Genomic DNA, 14,567 nt, shown 5'->3' with positions numbered 1-14,567 from the left:
GCCTTTCTGTGTGGAGTTTGCATGTTCTCCCCGTGTATGCGTGGGTTCTCTCCGGGTACTCCGGCTTCCTCCCACCGTCCAAAAAACATGCATGTTAGGTTAATTGGTGTCTCTAAAATTGTCCTTAGGAGTGAGCTTGTGTGGTTGTTTGTCTGGTTTGTCTCTGTGTGGCCCTGCGATGGACTGGCAGCCTGTCCAGGGTGTACCCCACCTCTCGCCCATTGACTGCTGGGATAGGCTCCAGCCCCCCCGCGACCCGACTGACGGATTCAGCGGTATAGATAATGGATGGATGAATTGGTCGGCTGCGCCATGAGCTACGCGTCAACTGTAAATCCAGCTTTAGTCCCGCATCAGTGTGTGCATACACAAATCAAGCCAACAACGTGGAATCTACTGAGTGACAACAGTGTTTTAAGTTAGATGTGCATGTTCATCAATGCTGGCTTGCCATTTTACACATAGCCCGTTTCACTTTTGTTACTAACTCCCTTGCCGACTCAGAGGCTTATCAAGCACAGATCAGCTTTAAGCACTCTTATCACCTCTATACTCTCCCACGACACTGAAGCGCCAAAAAGGCGCATCAGCCCAGCTTGAAAGGCATGTGTAAAATAGACTGTTGGCTGTGAGGATACTGTCTCTACTATAATTTTTATTTTTTACCCTCCTTCTGTTAGCATTGCATAAGCACCCCTCTTAAAGCATATCCTCCACTCCATCAAATTCAACCCCCAGTTGGGAATATGTGGCTTTCACACCAGTATCCACTGCTATCCAAGACACATTGGCATAGCCTCCTGCTCTTTGTGATATTTTCTTACATTATTTATAATTTTAGGGATCAGATTTTATGTCATACTTTTTGAAGATTTTCAAAGGTGTCAGCTCTGTTTTTGAATGTAATGTGTTTGTTTTCACCTCAGCTGCTCCTGCCTGACCTTACTGCAGCAGCAGCCATCACAATAAGCCCTCATGAATAATTGGTCTGGGTCAACTGATACTCTCTGGCTCCTCACTCAACTGTCATCTACTTTGTCTGCACCAGCCAAAAGCCAACGATCTGTTTGCGATTCTGCTCAATTGAATCAGTTGAAGTTGATACAGCTCTTATTATTTGAAAGTAACCAGCTAGATGTAAGTTAATACAAGCTACTCTTGCGGCCAACTGCAGAACAGGAGAAGGGATGTCAAATTAGCTGTGTCACAGGGGCTACATTTAGGGGCAACTGCTGTGGTTTGTCAGAGATATGCAATCACCTGGTGCTTTATCTGTATGCTGCTGGCCTTGTATTCATTCTCTAGGGATTAGAGTGAATGCCAGGATAAGGTTTCTGAGAGCCAAGACAGCCCCAGGAGGACAAACAAAACCAAATGGTTGCATACTGTTTCTTGTCCTGGTTTCATGTTCAGGTCAGAGGAGATGAAGTGCAGGTGTCTGGGGACTCAGGTGAGTATCTACGTGATGGGCCAACAGCTTTATCTTCAAACACACAATAGTCTTATTGTCTCACAGATTGTTTCTTTTTGGGCTCATAAAGAAACATTTTACATAACAGGAAGTGTCATATTAGGGCTGTTTCTGCCAAAGCAATTCCAGTGCTGCCTCTGAGCCAGAGCCTAATTTAGAACCAGGCCTTTATGTTTCATCTACCAAAGTTGCTGGCCCCAGCACCAATAAACCAATGCCATGCTAGTACCAACTGTTTGCTGAGCCAGAGCACAGAACAGTAGATATCAGGAGCCAGAGGCAAGGTTATGAAGACCAACCAGGCCAACTGGAATGTTTTGGGCTTGTTTGAAAATTAAGATCCAGTGTCACATTAATCTGCTTAATTCAAAAGGAAGTAGTGAAGAACTGATGTCAACAGCAGTTGAACCCATGAGCTCAGTGTTCCTATCACTTTTCTTCATTAATTTCTCACAAAACCATTTGCATCTGCGAACACTACCCAATGTGCCCTAAAGAGCTGCATTCCCACTTACCATTTGCAGCTACGTTTTTAAACTATATTCACAGCTACATTTGTTAACATTGTTTGGTATTTTGATCAAATCAGCTGTCATTTCTAGATCCTGCTCTTAACAGTGCGTATGAATCCGTTTTTTGTCGCAATTCACAAATACTGGTTAGTTTTTGGAAACACTGCTATTGATTTACATTTCTTTTTTTTAGGTGCTTCAAATAATTTCATTTTGTGTCCTTCTTTTTGGTAAGGGTTAGGGTTAGTAGAGATGTAGAAGCATCTGCCTTCATTAGGTTTGTTCTCTCATTGATCAAGTTTTTCCACTGTGTATGTGCCACTGTCGGATGCTAGAAAACTAAACTTGTATCTTTATTTCACAGGACTAAGATTCCGTTTGTGTCGGGCTGTGGCTTAACCCCATATATAGATAACCTGTTCTTTTAGCAACTCACAGCACCCTTTGTGGTTTTAAATGTTTGCACAATAGGCACACAGGTTGTGGTTTTTCTCACATTTTCACAATGGATTACCACCAACGACACTGCTGTCACTGCAAAGTGCGAACTCTCACTGCTTCCTCTCCTTCCTTCCTGTTAGAGATATATGGGGATTGAAGCAATATCATTATTCCCCAGATAGATGATATCAAGCCAATGAGACTTTTGACATGCATCTTACCGTCATTACATTTCTTGATTCTCTTGTTGCTCTCAGAACTTTGGGAAAAAAACCTGTTTAGTTGTTCACTCAGTGGTAAAAGATTCCATGCTTCTGCTCATTAGAAAACTCAGGCCATAGAGGAACTCAGCCTCCTTTTAAGTTTGTTTTTAGTGTAATATACTCAGGCTCAATAAAGTATCAATGTCAGCTGATGCGTGGTGGAGACACAAAGACACGCTTTCAGCTAGAGTGCTAAATTATGTGCTTAATTCATTTTCATGCTTGTATTGGTTCTAATTTGACCTACAACTTCAACAAGGCTGTCTGAAGCCTTTACACTTCCTTGATTAGACATAGATATGGGAAATTGTGTCTATGACTTTGAGGACATTTTGTAGATCGTATGGAAGTTTGCTCACAACTGAAACAAAAAAAGGTCCCGTACAAACCAGATGAACAAAGGAGAATTTACTCTTTTCAGGGGTTTGCAGAAAAGATGATGGAAAGCATAAATGAGGGAAAGTGTCATCATATGGCATCTTTTTATTAGATTGTTAAAGATAGATCTAATTTTGATTTGGGCTAATGCGAGGAACACTATCACCCATTGACTATGGGTGTCTTATGACTTACTTGACGTACTTCGCTCAACAGTCTTGTGCTTTTACTTGCAGTTTCAGTTCAGAGACTGGGCCAACTGCAAAGACAGGGTCATTTTAAAAGCTTCTGCATTCCCTGTTCAGTTCATGAATTCCAGCGCCCCACCTCCATCCATTCTTTTGACCCCTGGAGGTATAACTATATTAGGGTCTTTGAGAGAGCATTAAACAAATCTGCTGCTGTTGTTTACAAGGTATTCAGCCATTCTAAGTACAAGTGACAGACTAATTTACCTGGAAACACATTTGCCACAGCACTTCCTGGTTCTTTACACGCATGGTATTTATCAAACAAGAATTTGGAACTGTCTGACTTGCCTGTTTTACTATCTTTGTCCTAGAGCTGGGACTGGTAAAACACAGTGAAATGTGTGCTGCAGTCAAAATAGAACATAAAAATATCCCAGACTAGAGCCAGATTTACACCCTGTCAGAGGGAAGTGGTTACTTTTATAACACAATTCCACTGGAGATAACATCTCATGGCTTTCATAAAGTCATCGTGTGAAAACGGGGCATTTGTTTTTATTTGTTTTATTTGTCTTTTTGTTCTTTTCACACACAGAACATTGTTGTGCACTTCAAGCAACACCCCAGATGAAAAAAGTAGCTGAAGAGTCACTTTATTATTCAACATAAAGTACATAGCTGGAAATGCTGCAGTGAGGGTTGATATGCATGTGTGCCCATGTATGAACGCTCTAGTGACCTCAAACCTGGCAACAGCCCCTATTAATAGCTGGTATTCTGACAGTTTTTCTACAAAGCCAAGACAAAATTAGCTGAGCTGTGTGCTGGCTTGTAGCACCCTAATATAACATGGAGCCTGCTGACTGAGCTCTGCCGAGACTGATCACTGTTGTCTATCCAACTGTGCTTTGCATCTTTAGCATGAGACACTTTGTTGCACTTCACAGGTCATGATAAACTGACATGTGTGTAGCTGTTATCAGAGCCCAGTTTGTTCATTCCCTTTGATTAAATTTACAGTAAGACATTTCTGATAACAATGCCATGAACAGTGTAGTACAGACATCTGGAGAAACAATTTAGAAATATAATATACATTTATGCTCTCCAGCATCATTATGGATTTATATTCTAAATGTCTGTCAAAGTCATATATATGTAAAGGAAGTGAGTATAAGAACTCTAATGTCAGTTTGTGTAAGCCTCCCGACATCCCTGTTTTAAACAGGTGTGTGCTAGTTTTTAATCATATCTGTGCAGTCCACACCTCGTTTGGGCTTTGCTCTTTTCCCCCTTTTCTACCTCCCCCTGACCTGACTATTTACCCAGCATCTCCCTCCTTAATGAGGAGCGTTCCTTCATCAGCCATGTTTAAACTGCAGACAGGATTAACTCAGCTAAAGACTTTATGCACACGCACAGTCACTCCATGGTCTGTTTGCTGTTTCCAGGCTGAAGATTGACATGCTGCTCTGTTAGACTTTCCTCTCGCGCTCGTTTTCTGCCTCTCTGGGCTCCCCTTGCCTCCTCCCTCGTTCTCATTTTGCCTGAATTAATTGAGTTCTCATTTTTGTGAGAAAGCTCACAGGAGGGCTGTGCGAGGATAGAGAAGAGTGATAGAGAGAATGAGAAAGACAGAAGAAGATCAGTGGCAGAAGCCTAAGGGATATAGTTCTCCCATAGGTAGACAGTCACCCGTTTCCTTGGGGATGCAGAGGCCCTTCCACTGTGACTTATATCTTTATCCTCTCAACAGTCATCTCTTAGCACTTAAGGGAAAAGACCCATTGGCTGGTGATCAGGGTCAAGCAGATGTGTTTCTTCATGCCCCGTCTCAAGGGAGTTATCCACCTAATTGGAGCTCTTTGTATCTAGAAAGCTAAAAAGTGCACAAAGTGGAAAAGTGTTGAAATATTTTACTTCAGAAAAGACAAGCTACACACGACTTACAATAAATCATGTAATAACTAACCAGCAAGCTCAGCAACTGCAAGACAGTAGGTGACACACAAAACAACCGAACAAAAACGTTTTCAAAGTGAAAGTAAATTTTGGAAATCACCATTCTGACCAAAGCACCAAATATGTGACCAAAGGGCTGAGAGGGCCATTGCTATGGAAACGAACCACAGGCAGGATGTGACCCTGTATTTTCCCTTGGCTGCAGTCGTTACAAATACTAGATATTGAAACAGCAGGCATGATGTGCACACATGGACTCCACCTTGGCCTGAACCCTTTCAATTATAAACCATTACAACTTCTTCCTTTGCAATATTCATGCAGATGGAGATAACTCAATCAGAAGTCTTAGGTTTCTGTAAGTTGAGATAAACACTTGCAGAGTCGTAACAGCCAATCGCCCGCCTCTATTCCTCAATGTGACTGCCTTAGCACTCAATAATTCAAAGCTTGGCGGTAATGAGCTCCCCGCAGGCCCTGTCCCCAAGGAGCCTCCCCACTGTGCCTCTACTGTAATGTAGTTATATCTCATGTCAGCTTTCAAATCAATTACATTTCTATCTGATGGCTAAGTAATTGCTCTTGATTGAGTTTTTAGCACGCCAGCCAAGTGTGTGGTTTCCAAATTCAAGACAGACAAAACAGGAAGCTTCATCAAATGAAACTGTATTTCATCCTGATTGAGGCTGCTTGCACGATAAGCACAACTGTAATTATGATAATAATAGCAATAACAATCTGTGTTTTCTCAGCTTTGTTTTTTCTCTCTATGCTTACCAGATGAATTTTTACCCCAAAGACAATGAACAATGTTTATTTTACTCAAGATGCAAAGGCTGATTTGATTGTTTGTAGCTTGTACAATTTAGTAGATTACATGCAAACCATAAAACATTGATGTAAGGGTCTTGAGTTAGAGCTGTGGCAGACTATTTCTGCAGGGGTCCGTTTCACAAAGCAGGTTCAACAAACTCTGAGTCTATTCCTGAACTCTGAGTTCATCTACTCTGAGATAGAGAACTCTGGGTTTTCGGTTCCAGAAACGCTGATTTGAGTGAGTTTAGTCAACTCTGAGAAGGTTCACCTTGAGTTTAGCTCGTGCACCACAACTTTAAAAAGCCAGCATCAATGGAGCCCTGATTCAACGAGTCACCATGGCAACGGGGAAGAGGAGGGGCTACGTTTTTCACCAACCTCGAATTGGAAATCTTAATGCGCTCATACGGCGAGTTTCAATACGTTTTTAGAAATAAGTGCAACACCGCTGCAGCAGCAAAAGTGTAAGTTTAAATGTAGTCCTTTGCAATCACAATATTACAGGGGAAAACTGCTAAATGGTAACCCATTCATTTATTTCATTTAGGTGCAATCCTGCGGTGGAGAAGCGCACTTGGCAGCAGTTTAAAATGATATATAAAAACATTGGGCCTCATGCAAGAAAATGTTCGTATTTTTATTCTAAATTTCTCTCACTTTTTTCGTACGAAGGTCTCGTACGAACACGCCACGTCAGATTCAACAAACGCTCTTAACTTCGGAAAATGTGTGTAAACGACCTGCGTAAATGATGAATCCCACCTGTGCGTATCTGAGTGCACGTGCACGAGGATAGTAGATTTGCATAATCCACGCCCAAAATGATACCATATAAGGCTGTGCTTCCTCGCTCCTGTGCCAGGATATTTTGAGTGTTGAGTCATGAGAATGGCATCAAGGCCATAAAGAACAACTTTACGGGCTCTGAGATTGAAGTTCTGCTTTCAGAGATCCAAAAAGGAAAATCTGTCATTTTTAGCAGTGTCAGCAGTGGAATTACGGGACCTGCTAAAGCGAAGAAATGGGAAGCAATTAGGAGTGCTGTTAATACCGTGCCACCTGTAGTTTGTAATGTTGCCGAAATAAAAAATAAATGGTTTGATATGAAAATGGTTTAAAAAAAAACGTCTCGCACTTTGATGGGTTGGTCCATGAGGGGGGTCTTCTGACACCACACCTTCTGGTCTGCCTGGGCTGGTTCAGGTTGTAGGAGACCCTCGTTCACGGCAATATTGTGCAAATCTGGCATGCCTTCTCTGGGCTATAGAGCAGTTTGCCCCCCGCTATATGGAGACACACCCACCTGGCCTTCAGCTCAGTGCGCTCCACAAAGGCACGGGGGCTTTGATGCGTATATGTGTCTCGTGCTCCAATTATGTTTGGCAGTCCAGCCACGGCATGAAAGTCCCTCTTAATTTGTACTTGTTGGACAGCGGTGTATGGGAATTTGATGTACCATGGGTGATAAACTGATGAGAGTTTTGATGACCAAGGGGAGCGCAGAGAGAACTGGGACACCCCCGATCCGTCTCCAATCTCGCTCTGAAAGGTTCCAGTGGCCAAAAATCCAAGGGTGGTGAGGACCTGGGCGTGTGGTGGAATTGGGTTTGATCGGTGTGTTTTTCTCTAGAGTTGTGGCTCTAGCAAGCTGCATATTTGTAGCAGCACAGTCCTTGGCAGTCTTAATCGCGATGTCAGCCATTCGTCTGTCTACACGGTCTCTTCCAAGAGCCTGACGCACTAAGGCATCCAAAAGTAGCAAGACAGCCGCTGGTTACGCTTCCCATTGACCTTGTTATATACAGATTCAAATCAACCTTCAATTAGAGCACAATTTAAGTCAAACAGAATAATGTCAGCATAATTATGGGGTATAATGTATATTTATTTGTGTTTTCTTCAAAGTAATTAAATATACAATCCATTAGTCAAGCAAACTTGATTGGAATAACAGCGGACTATTTTACGAAACTCCTACGACAGCTCTGGATCACTCGTAAATTCTGTTCGTACCTGAAAGAAAACGTAAAATACGAAAAGATTGGTGAATGCGCAAATTCTCTTAAATCACTCGTACGGACGATTTAAGAACAAATCTGTGCGTACGAACGGTTCTTGCATGAGGCCCATTGTTCAAACAGGTGAGACCTCGGCATGGAGGTACCTCATTTTGATCATGTTTTACACTGTAAGGTAAATATTAAGTGGCTATTTGACTGTGCAGTTATTTTATCCCCAACATAATGCTGTTTTCACACACATAAACTATGTCTTCTCATTTATATCAAGTTCTGTTAAATAATTAAGCCTATTTAAACTAACACAGACTTCTACTCAGCCAACAGAAAGAAGGCAGATGCCCGTAAAATGGGTGGTGGCCCAGCACCGCCACCTCTAACGGAGGCAGAGGAGCTGGCCCTAAGCCAGAATATTGGAGGGCCAGTGGCTGAGGGAATCCCTGGACACCCCAAGACACAATTGTCTTTATAAAATATGATAGGCCTATAAGATATCTTGTTAAGCCTATTCATACAAATATTTATTTGTCTTTTATGTCTTTTTTTCTTTTGTCCCAACAAAATTCTGATGGTGCCGCTCAAAACGATAATTGTCTGGAAATGCTAAAACATCTATGCGCGGTCTGATAACCATCTCCAGATAAATATTTATTTCTCTGCGCAATAATGCTGCATCTTCATCCACGGGATCGTTGTCAAAAGGACATGCCATGTCCGTGAAAAAAGTCGCCTCCTTCTGTGCCTAATGGACTTCGAGAACTAGAAAAACTCACTCTGCTGACTGAATGAATGAGGAAATCAAATGGTGTGTGTGGCTGAAAGAGGGCGGAGACGGAAATAAACTCGAGGTTCATTGAGTAAAACCTGGTCCCTACCAGGTTAGGTTCATAGAGTCTGTTACTACGGTAACTGACCGAGAGCTTAAGTTACCTCTCTTTGTGAAACAGGCTAGAGTTACCCCTCTTTCTCGGGGTTGAGTTACCTCCCTTTGTGAAACGGAAAACTCAGAGTTTCCCTCATTTCAGGGTTAATAAACTCAGAGTTTTCACTAAACCTGCTTTGTGAAACGGACCTCAGAATTACACACTGCTCTATACCCTGTAATGTTTACATCTTCTTAGGTTTTTGTTTAGGATAAATAGTTTCTTGGCATAGTGTCAAGAAAAAACACGATAACAAGTACAGTCTGTTGTATACAACATCTAGCCAACAACAAAGGTCAGAACAGTACTATTTCAGATCATTCTGGGTTGAGTTTAATTCACACGGATTGGATGCATGGATAGATTGATGGACAGAGGGATGGATGATCAACAAACAGAAAAAGAATGAAGACAGAAAATGAATGGGTGTATGAGGAAAGATAGATGAATATACACATGAATGGATGGATGACTGGACACAAGTATGGAAAGATGGATCAACACAATGCATGCCTGGGTGGACTATGGAATTCTTTAATGGAGAGGTATTGGGATGGATGAGGAGGAAGGTGCCATGGTTAGGTGCATCAGCAACTAAATAGTGATAAATTGTGGCTGCTGTCAGCAGCACTGAGTATAACAGACATAGTAAAGCAACCCGGCACATCCATAATCAGCAGACACGAATGATTGTCTTCATGCCGGAGGAGAACTTCTCCAGAAATAAAGCACTGAGAGTATCTGCCAACCTGTCTCTCTATCCTCACTTCATCATCCCTTTTCCTTTTTATATCCCTTTGCCATTGGTGTTCTTGCCCTTTAACTCTCTTCACTTGTTTTATTCTCCTCATTTCTCTTCTTAAGGCCGCACGTCTCTTGTCTGTCTCTCTTGCTCCCTCTAACACTGTCTTTTGTGTTAACAGCCTTCCATTTTTTGCACTGGGGGAGCCACTGGGTGCACATCTACAATCTCGCCTTTCATTTCATGGCTTCTGGAAATGGATGTTTTACTGCCTTCATTAAGGCATGCAGCAGTCAGCGCTGTGTTTTCCCTCTGAAGTTTAGCTCCATGAACCTCGCCATTAGAGGACATTATAGCCCAAGATTTCAGGGCACAGTGGAACACTGTATAATTTGATTAGTGTTATTAATCAAGTGGAATACTGCTCCTTTTGCCCCCATCTATCTCCCCTCCTCCCCCGTTTTTACCATTCCACTTGTGCTTTTAAACACTTCAAACAACCCCCCCCCATCCATGCATTTCTCTAACGCTTGCACTACAAAACACATGCAGTGAAACTGACAAAAAGTCCTACACCTTTCGTTTTAAAAACAATGATTTACCACTTGTTTCTTGTTTTTCCCTCCCTCCCTCTACAGCTCTTTCTCCACACCCCTTGAGCCATGCCCCCCTCTCTTTACCCAGGACATAAATCAATTGAGATGAAAGTTCCATAATTGTGCTTGCTGGGAGGGATTTTGAGCAAAATTGCACTATGAATTTTTTAAAGGGAATTTTTACTAGCTGTTCAGCGAGACTTGGGCGGCGAAGGAAGGTGAGGCCACGAGGATTTATGGGCCTGGATTCGTCATTACTGAAGTAATTTTCCTGCAAATGATAGTGCAGCACCCTAGAGGGGGGAGCACTGCCCGCCTGGGAGAGTACAAACCTGCTTAATCTCTTGTGGAGAGAGAGCAGCTCAGAGCACTAATATCATCTGTAAGGGACTGAGGCTCCATTTGTTCATATCTAAACCACAGCCAGTGTCTTTGTGATTCCTAGTAAGTGATTGCTCAGATTTAGTTCCAAGTGAAGTGATACAAGTTGATTTCATTAAAGATAATAGTTGTTTCAAATTGCTATAAGAAGCAGGTATTTATGATGCCGTATATTCACAGAATATCTACATTTTGCCATATAACTTTTCAATGAACTCAGTGTAATTGCAAAGGTTGATGTAGGCACTGTGCTAGCTGTGCATTAGCACTGCAGAAGCTAAGGTTTGCTAAAATGCCTTCTCCTTATTTTCTTTCTGTGGTTTCCATTCTGTTTGTAGAATCTGTTTGTAGAATGTATGTACACCTCATGCTGATTTCTACCTACTTTACCAAGCTGCCGTATTGTTTCTTTATGAAGGGTCTCTACCTGTCTCTCTACCTTTGGTCTCTCCTTCCTCCTCATTTAACCTTTTTTCAGTCCAATATGGCTGACGTTGTGTCTCCATCTCTTTAGGTGCAGCCAGCAGCAGTGGCCCTCCTCAAGGTTAGTGCGTCCATGATGCCAGGTCTTATTCTGTATACTGCCTGCTGTCCAGTCAATTTTACAGTTCAGTAGCTTGAGAAGCAGAGGAGTTAAATCTGCCGCAAGTAGGAGAAAGAAAGAGAGGGTAGGAGGAAAGGAGAAACAAAATTATTGTGCACCCTGTCACTGACTGAAGTGGATCTCATTCCAGGCACACTAACAACTCAAGACAATTAGTCACTTTTCACTAGGCTAGACCTAAAACTCACTTGAGTGCCAAAAAGAGGCAGGGAGTAAAGAACACACTAGCATTTATAAGCACTGCAACTACAGGAGCAACTCAGTGGAGAGAGCATACTTATAGCTGAAAATGTTTTGCTCAGACGTTCCCTTTCTTGGTGCCTTTTTTATACAGACATAACAATAGGATTTTGATTAATATACTGATAAAATGATAAAATACTGTATAAAATTACTACACTACACTACTCTTTTTCAAGATGAATTATTCTCCTTATGGGAGCGGGCAGAATTTACTGTATGTTCATAGATATTGTCTGTATGAGCTGTTAATATCCATCTTGATCTAGAGCATAAATTTCATAGCATTATTCAAGATAAACAGATCAGCAGTCCTTTACATTCCATCTAATGGTCCGTCTAAGATGAGGAGGAGATGAGCCCTGTAGTCTCAGCCACCAAATGCTCCTGAACAAAAGTGAAGCATGACTAAGGTGGGTGGTGCGTGGAAGATCAGGGAGTGGAAAGAGAGAAAAGTTTGTCCTCGGCCCTTTGCAGAGACGCAGCATGACCAATTGAGGTGAAGGGGATGAATAAGGCCATTCACTGGGCCTAATGAAAGAGCTCCTGCCGGGCGATGAATGAGGGTGGGCCCATCTGCACCACATAGGCGTGCACAAACCAGTGACCTCGAAAATTACCCAGGAAGCACTTCAGGACAGTCGCCCCAGCAACAGGCTGGGGTTTGCATGGTAACCAGCCGCTTCAATCAGTGCCTGGCAGCATCTCACACAGAGTAAATTTCTCTTTCAGTATTGAAAGAAGTCCGTGTGAAATCAACTTCACGGGACATCCCCCATTTTTTTTCTTCAGGAGGGAGCTGCCAATGATTGTCCCTTGTGAAAACGTTGTACGAGATGTTCCCCTTCGGATTTTTCATCGGAAACCTATATGCAGTGTTATAAATAGATCAATCAGGGTTACTGTATATATATATATATATATATATATGAAAACATTTGGGAGGATTTGAAATAGATCCTGTTACAAAGATTACAGATGAGTAGAAAGATACTTTAAATACCCCTGGAGACTGGACATTAAGTTTACAAGCCTCTCTGAGGATCTGGTTCATTGGGCCTTATCTGTGATATTTGGTTTAATATATTCAGTGTTGATGAGCCAGAGCCATGCAGGTCATTGAAGTTTCATTCCCCCTCCGTTCCCCTATGGAACTTTTGACAGCGTGAAATGACAATCCGCCCCTGCACGCATCTCCCACGTCAAAAAGTAATGAGATTGTGCTGCTGGAAATATCACTACAAAGCATCAGGCCTGCACTCGGGTCTGACTACACCTTCAAACAGTGCTGCCTGCCAGCTCGCCTGCCTGCTGCAAAAGAAACGAACAAAAACAATCAGAATCAGAGACAGAGGAATGGCAAGGGAAGCTCCCCACGCTGAGACAAACGAACAAGCCAGGGCCTTTTATCCTGAGAGTGATTAGCCATCCGAAACGTTTTAGAACCCCACTTTGAGTGTGTTCCTCAAACGAAAGAGTTCCATTGAGGAGTGGTGGTGAGATGTTTCTCGCTGGGAAGCGCCAGTGATCTAGTCTCTAATTGTGGCACCACTGACAAGGCTTGTGTGTCTCTGAGCTTTTTAAGCGAGGCTTTTTGCTACACTCTTGTTCCCTTCCTGTCAGATCCACCACCAAAGGCACCAGTGAAGAAAGGAGCCTAGCAGATTCTGCTCTCACATCCATCTGCCTATTGCTTTGTGCATAAATACAGGCCTAATTTAACACACTAATAGTCCCTGATCCTAATATGACCAGAACTAGTTGCTGTAAATGCAGTGTTTGGTTTCTGATATGCAGTAAAGTGAAACATAGTTGTCACTCTGTATAATTCGTGTCTTTGCCTCTTTTGTGTTCTTTCATGTCACTGGTGAAATTCTCAGCTTCACAAAAATGTGAAACTTGCGACAAACTGATAAAAGCATTACCTCTTCTTCTGCAGCAGAGCAAGAACATAGTTTTGTTTCACATCTTTAGCAGCATTCAGTATCTGAATGTGAAGCTGTTCTAAAGCTAGATTGTTGAAGGTTTTAGCAACAGGCAGTTTGAAGAATCAAACAATCACTGATGGTGGGGGGAGCAAAGAGGACGAGTTGGACGGGTAGAAAAAAAGGAAAGGAACGAGGCTTGAGCTCATAAAAATCAGTATTATAACAACATTAATTGATGCTGCTGAGTACCATATGTGACACCATATGGAATAGCTGCCCCAGAGGCCTGCTATAATAGACAGCCTGCAGTGGTGCTCACAACTTGGCACATTTACAAACAAGGGACGTCCCATTAATATCAGCCACACAGACTGAGCAGGAGACAGCGAGAAAGGGAGTGAGAGTGTTAGAATGAAGGGGGGGGGATAGAATGATAAGACAAAACCAAGCCAATTCTTATTTTCTTTTAATCCCATCTTTAGACATTTTTCTACCACTTGCATTATGTTACCACTTCTGCCTAATAAAGGTTTACTTTACAAGCATTTCAACATGCATCAGCTTCTCTACTCCCACAGTTCCTTAATTACAGTAATAAATGGCCCCTCCCTTCTGGGTTGATCATACCGCCCTCAGTCTGCCCACCTGCCACTCCCTGCACAGATGTCCAGTAGTCCTTTCATCATACACACATACACACACTTCGGCAGGTGAGGTGATTCATGGCAGTTTGATAAAGGTGGCGTGAACAAGCTCTGTTTAACCTCTCTGCGCCTAATCATAGAGCAGCTGTTATTTACTGCTGCTGTCTTATGTTTCCCGTCCTTGTTTCTCACAACACTGCTCTTGTCTTAGACTACCTTATCTGTTTGTCTCTTGACATAAATGGTGTTCCGATGGGCAAGGTTGTAGATTCCTTTCAAATAGAATTAAATGGATTAATTCTGCATCTTCTCGGGCTGGATTTTGCCACTAATTTCCTGAATTGATTAAATTTCAATTCAGAAGGTTACAATCCAGTTTGAGTTTCCGATTCGATTCAGTATCAATTCAAGTAAATTACTTTAAGTACAAATATGGCTTGGTTACAAAAGAGGTTTA

At 42.3% G+C, this 14,567-nt stretch overlaps 1 protein-coding gene across 9 annotated transcripts in view; it reads left to right on the top strand.

Annotated features, from left to right (window-relative positions):
- The window catches only part of fbrsl1 (fibrosin-like 1), a 282,772-nt gene that overhangs the window by 170,155 nt on the left and 98,050 nt on the right, over positions 1-14,567 (top strand). For 7 of the 9 annotated variants that reach the window (XM_075468377.1, XM_075468380.1, XM_075468379.1 and 4 more), the window contains one exon: positions 11,209-11,238. The exons of the other annotated variants lie outside the window; for them this stretch is intronic. In XM_075468377.1, the coding sequence (XP_075324492.1) occupies positions 11,209-11,238 (30 nt within the window). The remainder of the gene's footprint in view (positions 1-11,208; positions 11,239-14,567) is intronic. 9 annotated transcript variants of the gene reach the window in all.

The sequence above is a fragment of the Odontesthes bonariensis genome, chromosome 6 (assembly GCF_027942865.1).
Source record: "Odontesthes bonariensis isolate fOdoBon6 chromosome 6, fOdoBon6.hap1, whole genome shotgun sequence".
NCBI classification, from domain to species: Eukaryota; Metazoa; Chordata; class Actinopteri; order Atheriniformes; family Atherinopsidae; genus Odontesthes; species Odontesthes bonariensis.
Note: the sequence above shows the minus strand (reverse complement) of the source record. Positions and strands in the feature narration are given on the sequence as shown.